Source organism: Acanthochromis polyacanthus, chromosome 1, assembly GCF_021347895.1.
Source record: "Acanthochromis polyacanthus isolate Apoly-LR-REF ecotype Palm Island chromosome 1, KAUST_Apoly_ChrSc, whole genome shotgun sequence".
Lineage (NCBI taxonomy): Eukaryota > Metazoa > Chordata > Actinopteri > Pomacentridae > Acanthochromis > Acanthochromis polyacanthus.
In genome coordinates, this window is record NC_067113.1 from 51405068 (window position 1) to 51411406 (window position 6339).

At 41.1% G+C, this 6339-nt stretch overlaps 1 protein-coding gene across 1 annotated transcript; it reads left to right on the forward strand.

The window, feature by feature from the left end:
* The first annotated feature begins 78 nt into the window (after positions 1-78).
* Positions 79-5304, forward strand: zc3hc1 (zinc finger, C3HC-type containing 1). The gene is made up of 10 exons (XM_022196558.2): positions 79-225; positions 913-1015; positions 1148-1298; positions 1426-1509; positions 1633-1760; positions 2656-2795; positions 2902-3175; positions 3306-3506; positions 3939-4151; positions 4371-5304. Exons 1-10 carry the CDS (start codon positions 92-94, stop codon positions 4440-4442), a joined length of 1500 nt encoding a protein of 499 aa, XP_022052250.1. The 5' UTR covers positions 79-91; the 3' UTR covers positions 4443-5304.
* The last annotated feature ends 1035 nt before the right edge of the window (positions 5305-6339 follow it).

Below are 6339 nucleotides of genomic sequence, written 5' to 3' on the forward strand. Positions count from 1 at the left end.
GTAAATAACTCGGGCAGTTCGGCACTGTGCAGTGAAAGCGGAACCTCTGGTTTCAGGGTATATTTTCCGGGGGGACCTCTCAGAGCCGATCATGGCGACTCTCGGCGGCAGTCGTGGGGATCGTCTCGGCAATTCTAACCAGCACAAGTCTTCCCTGGCTTCTCCGGAAAAAGTTCGTCAGCTTCTCAACGAGGGAGTCTCTTCAACTAATAACGGCTCCAACAGGTGCATGTTTCGAGCCATTGCGGGCTTTTTTCTTTGGTTTGAAGGGATGGAGCACAAGTTGACGTTAGCTGCTGCGGTTAGCCGCTTAGCATGGCAGCTCCACTTTAGCCGCCTCCACTCGGCATATTTTTCTGGGAGACCATTCTGTGAGCTCGTTAGACAGGGAATGAAGCTCTCACATGCTCACTGTTGCATTTCATTGCTCTTTTTATTCATTTTGTCTGGCGGACAGGTGTTACGCTAGCCGCTCCATTGTGGTTGCTCTGCACGCTTACAGATAAAGGGGGTGGGGACTGAAAGTTTGATGCTGCTCTGTAAATTTGCTGTTAATTTCTGGATTGTTGTCCAAAAACAGGTGAAAATTACTTTTGGCTTTCTCAGTAGAACAGGCAGGTCTTGTTTAGTGACAAAAGAGAATGAAGCTTCGCATATTTAACAAGATAGAATGAAGTTGGGCACATTTTGTTCCCTTTGTTATGCAAGTTTGTTTGAGGTGAAGTATGTAACTTATTTAATTGCACTTAGTTGGTCTGTACCAAGCGGCCTCCACTTGTCAGCCTAGGAAACTAAGTTTTTGAGAAGAAAGACATTCAATCAATTGTTTGTTTTTTGTTCTTTGTTTTGTTTCTTTTTTAATCAAATATATGTGGATACTTAAGATCTGTTTTTCCTTTATGTGCGTTTCAGTGGACAGAGAGATGTGAACGTTCTGGAAGTAAAAAGCAACACTCAAGCACCTTGCGAGGCAACAAACAAAGAAGCTTTTTTCTCAAGAGTGGAATCATATTCAATATCCTTTGCTCATTTAACCCGCAGTTGATCAGTGAAAATTTGAGCGCTGGTTAGTCTGCAACTTTGAAATGCACTGACCTCTACTTTCTTTCAGAGTAATAATGTGTTTAAATTTTCCTTAGCTTAGCACTGTTTGAAATGGGCAGGCAAACCAAGAAAACTGTCCCCTCTGATGTGCGCCAGATACGGCTGGATCAACGTTGGCTGTGATATGCTCAAGTGCACCAGCTGCCAGGCTTTCCTTTGTGCTTCACTTCAACCAACATTGGACTTTGAAAAATGTAAGCAAATCTTTACCCTACAGAAAAGGACAATATCAGAGCCAAGCACAGTTTATTTTGGCCAAGTTAGGTCACGTTGACAGCCTGCCAAAAGCAAAAGATCAAGCAATTCTCTTCTTTTAAATAGATGAAACCCGCATTGCAGAGATATCGAAGCAGCTTCAGACGCAGCATGAGAAGTTTTGTCCTTGGCCTGACTTTCCATGTCCAGGTAGGAGCAAATATTGTACATAGCATCTGTACACCAAAGAAAATATCCCCATTATGTTATTTGAGCTGCTTCAATCCTGAGTTATCCACGTGGTGTCATGCAAAATGTTTCTTGTTATTTCAGAGCGGCTCTGGCTGGTTCCAGCTTCTGAACCATCTACACTACTCACTGCCTTTATGGAGCGCTTCCAGAGCGCCTGTCTTCTTACACAGCAGCTGCCAGCGATGAAGCCAGAGCAGCTGAAATCCATGGTACAGCAACAGAATACTTTTAGTGTTTTTAAATAATGACACCAATGTAACTTGAAACATTTCTCATTTTACAGAAAGGAAATAAGTGAACTTGATAAAACTACCAGTCAAAAGTTTGGATACACCTTGCTATTCAATGCTTTTTATGTATTACTCTACCAAGGAATGTGGCAGAGTTATGTGACGATCAGCATATGTCCTTCCTTCCTTCCGTTCACAACATTACTCAAAAACAGACTAATGGATCTAGATGAAATTTTCAGGGAAGGTCAGAAGTGACACAAGGACCACCTCATTAGATTTTGGTAGTGATGCGGCTTATAGTCTGGATCCACGGATTTGTTAAGGATTTCCTATTGAGATAGCGCCACGGCGTCACTTTAACTATGACAACAAGAGAACGCTACGTCAGCTGCCGGCTGGTGATCACAGGATTGCGATCCCACTACAAATCCACCGCTGTCGACTTATTGGAAATGATACAAGGAAAAATTAAATTACGGGGGTGTTTCCGAGTCCCATCAATTCCTGTCACCCGCTACATATATAGGCCAGGTGATTCAGTATCTGTACATAATGTACACATGGATAACACGCCTGTGTTCAAGGTCAGGGAATAAACAGTCTTGGCAGAGTACTTTACTCTCGGAGTGCTTTTCTTGTTTGTATTATTTCTTACATTGTAGATTAATACTGAAAACTACCACTTTTTTGTTTACAACATAATTCCATATGTATTCTTTCATAGTTTTGATGTCTTCAGTATTAATTTGCGATGTATAAGATAATTTTGACTGGTAATATATATATAGATGTACAGGCTTTCTAGCCAATCAGTGAGCAGAATTTTCAGTTTTTCACATCTAATTAATTCATGTCCATGGCTTCCTCGCAGTCTTTGACAGAGGATGTTATCAGTGTTATACTGCAGCTGATTGAGGAAGAACAAAAACGAAAGGGAGGGACGCCACGTTCTGAATCTTTGGCTGTCCAGGTGTCTGCGTGCATTGTTTCTCTCTGTGGCTGGGCAGCGAGGTAAGATGAAACTCCTTCTAGTACAATTCTGTCATATGCTAATGCTGAAAAGGCTGTGGAGGTAATTCAGAGACTCGGAACAAACAGACATCTTTTTCCATCTTAGCCCAGCTCTGCACGCCATGAACCTGCCCATCCTCACCTGCTCATACTGTATGCGCAAGGTGGGCTTATGGAACTTTCACCAGATGGAGGGAATGGGAGGTGATGGGGATTGCTCGCCAAACATTGTAGGACCCTCTGTTCAGGCAACAGGTCCTGTCTCAGCAGCCACCCATGAGGGCCAAGGAGACAGAGATTCTACATGTACGTCTCCTACCCCTGCTACAACTCCATGTCGGATGAAACTGAGGAGCCAGGACACCACCCGATCTGATCAGGTAAGCTTTAAGGAGGTTTAACAGCTAAATGACTACATGTAAGTTTAATTATAACTATTTTACTTCATGCAAGTGAAATCTTCAAAACACACAAAGCTGTTACTTCACCGTGTTTTGCTGTATGATACAGGGCGAGGGCACTTCATCCCCTGTGGCCTCCCGTGCCCGAAGCAGAGACTCGCCTAGCCCCAGCGAAGACATGCCAAGCCCTTTGACCAGAGGCAAGCGCCCCGCAACTCGCAGTAGAGGGCAAGGAGACGGTTCTGTTACTGAAGGCGCTGCAAGCCCACACCCTCCCAAACGCCTGTGCCTGTCATCAGCTGGTGGTCCTGTAAGAACTACGATTACTGCTGATTTCATACCTTGTCCTTCTCAGTTTCATTATGGCACAGGGCTCCATATGCTGAAGTCCACACTCATAGGTAGTAATACAGTGCTCTCTAGTCATTAGGACTGTTTTGAGAGTAATTTCAATATTTTAACACTTGTGATCAAGACAGGGCTTCACAGTTCACACCTCTGTTTTACTACTTGTCATGCATGGTAGATTTGCCATATTTCCATGAACTTTCAGCAAGGAGTTCTGTATTGTATCATGAGAGAAAATTCTAGTCTTAATTTTGAGTGAAATGAATTTTTAGTCCACGATTTTACTTATTGCCTAATTCAAGGCTAAGTTGTGAAAGCTACATCTTAGTCTAAGGTACATTTGACAAATGTAACTGTAACAAGCAATTTTTTTGGCCTACTTCTGTTATTTCAGGATGGGCCCCTACACAAGAATGCATTTGACCCCCTCGCTCAGCACAGAGACTGGTGCCCCTGGATCTCTGTGGGAAAAGAGAATGTTGATCCAGGGGTTATCTCCATTTTAGAAGGAGGCCCAGCACTTCACCAGCAGGGCTGGAAGGCTGCTCTGGATCTCCTCATGCCCACCAAGAAGAACACCAGCACAGGGGGAGGCAGTCCAGGACAGGCAAGACAGAAGTTCTGAACTTTATTAAAAAATGAATCATCAAACATGAACCTAATTTTATATTTTCCTAATTAAAAAACAATCTAAAACAAGTGCATCAGACATAGAATACTAATATTTATTCTATTCATAAACAAATGCATATTTCTTCCATTTAATTTCCTTTATATGTTTAATATAAACAGTACTTGACATTTGTTTTTCCATTTTCCCTTGCAGGGCCCTCGTGATAAGTCTAAAAGAGTGTTTGCTATATTCCGTCAGTGGCAGGTATCTTCTCCTTCTCAGTAGACGGTTTGCATACAAGCAGCATCACAACGCTGAATTGATGAACTGAACTGCCCTCTTTTTGTGGTACAGAGTCCATCTTACTAATGACAGGACTGTCATGTCTCATTATTGTATGCAATCCCTTAAAATCATGTTTACAGTCAAAGTGTTTCTGGGGGGAAATGAAGTTCATTGTCTTCAGGCAAATGAATGAGTATCTTCTCTGTGAACATTGTAAAATGTGAAGGAGGCCTGTGGGTTTTTAAGTCTGCTACATGAAAACTGGGATGTGCAACTACTGGAGCCTACACGGCCTTTCATCGTGGTTATACATAAGTAGTCATCAAGTAATAGAACATTTCAGTGCATAAGCAGGCCACATGTAAGGCATGCACTATTGACCTCACATGAAGTCTACTTTGGTAGTCCTTAGTGACATTATGGATTTCTGTGAAACATGAGGCAAGGAATCCTTCATCGTGAGAAAGGGCCAAATGGCTCTACACTGGAACGACAATGTTTACCTTCTCTGTATGTTGAGTCATTTGCAGAAGCGGTAAACATTAACCTCAGATTAGCACAAACTGTGAGGAAGCTCTTCTTATGTGTGCACTGTTTTACTTATAAGGTGGTTCTCTCTGAAGAGAACTGAATATTTTTGGAGTAGTAAAATGCATGTTTTTATGTAGTCAGTGCTAAAATTGTCGCAGGTAGAACAATGTGCCACAAATATCAAACTTGTTTTAAATTGGATTCAGAACTTTTTTTTTTTTTTGCCGACTTGTGACATCTCATTGCTAATGCAGTCCTTGCTCTTCTGCATGTGTTTATATCTTCATAGACTTTCCTGAAAGAGTTTAATAAACCGCTCCTCTGAATGGTCCTTTTATTTTGCATGTTTTTCCTCTGAAACTTGACATTAGTACATATGATGCTTTATGTAAATACAAGGAAAAAACATTTAAATTTGGCTCCTCAATAGCCACTGTTGCAGTTTACGCAGTGACCATTGCTTCTCAACGATTTTTCAGTGACATAACCTGGATGTGACTTCAGATCCACTCACCTATTTGCTTTGGGATATTTGTCTTTCAGCACTGACTGACAGCCATTTTGTTACTTAAAAACATCTCAAACTTCGTGTCTTAAGAGGGAGGACAGCTACACAAACACAGTATGCGCTTTAGATTCATCTGTTTTATAGAAAAGACTCATATTGAATAGTGTGAGGGCACATGCTGGCGATGGAGGTATTTTTAACCATAGCTGTACTCTGGAAAACATTCATTTGATCAAGTCTCATTTCTGTCTTTTAATATTGTGTATTTCAACTTCACATAAGTGTGGTTCATTCATAGATCAGAGTAGAAAGGAGGTGATTTAATGCACAACACCCCCCACATAAAAGACTGAAAGATTTATGAACCCCCACTTCATGGTTGAGAGAATTTGTTCTTCAAAAGAGCTCTCAGCTGGTGCCAGACATTTTGGGGTGACAGCCAGCATGTGGGGGTGACACGTGGAAGACGAAGCCCGAGACAGTGCCACAGTAATGAGGGCAACATGAACTGCAAAATCCTGAGGAGTAGTAATGTTTCATGTGTTTATAATAAACCTCCATATAGAAAACAATCATGTAGGTGGTGCTGCATGTATTTCTGTTTTTCTTTAAAATTTATTGCAAATTTTTATTTAATAGTCTGTACCTATGATAAACTATTGCAGATTTTTATTTTTATGTTTAAACAGGGATATTCCACATTGTTATTGCAGAAGCGCAAAAATATTGATAATTAACGATATTCTGAATCAGTGCTTTAGATAAACACAGCTGACAAAATAAAGTAAAAAACAAACAAAAAGGAATGGCAGAACAAATTCAAACAAGAATCAACTAAAAAGGAAAAAATATTTTTAC

Coding starts and splice junctions, on each gene's coding strand:
- zc3hc1 (XM_022196558.2), top strand. CDS start 92: ATGGCGACTCTCGGCGGCAGTCGTGGGGATCGTCTCGGCAATTCTAAC. Junction 226..912: donor ACTAATAACGGCTCCAACAG/GTGCATGTTTCG, acceptor TGTGCGTTTCAG/TGGACAGAGAGATGTGAACG. Junction 1,510..1,632: donor GCCTGACTTTCCATGTCCAG/GTAGGAGCAAAT, acceptor TTGTTATTTCAG/AGCGGCTCTGGCTGGTTCCA.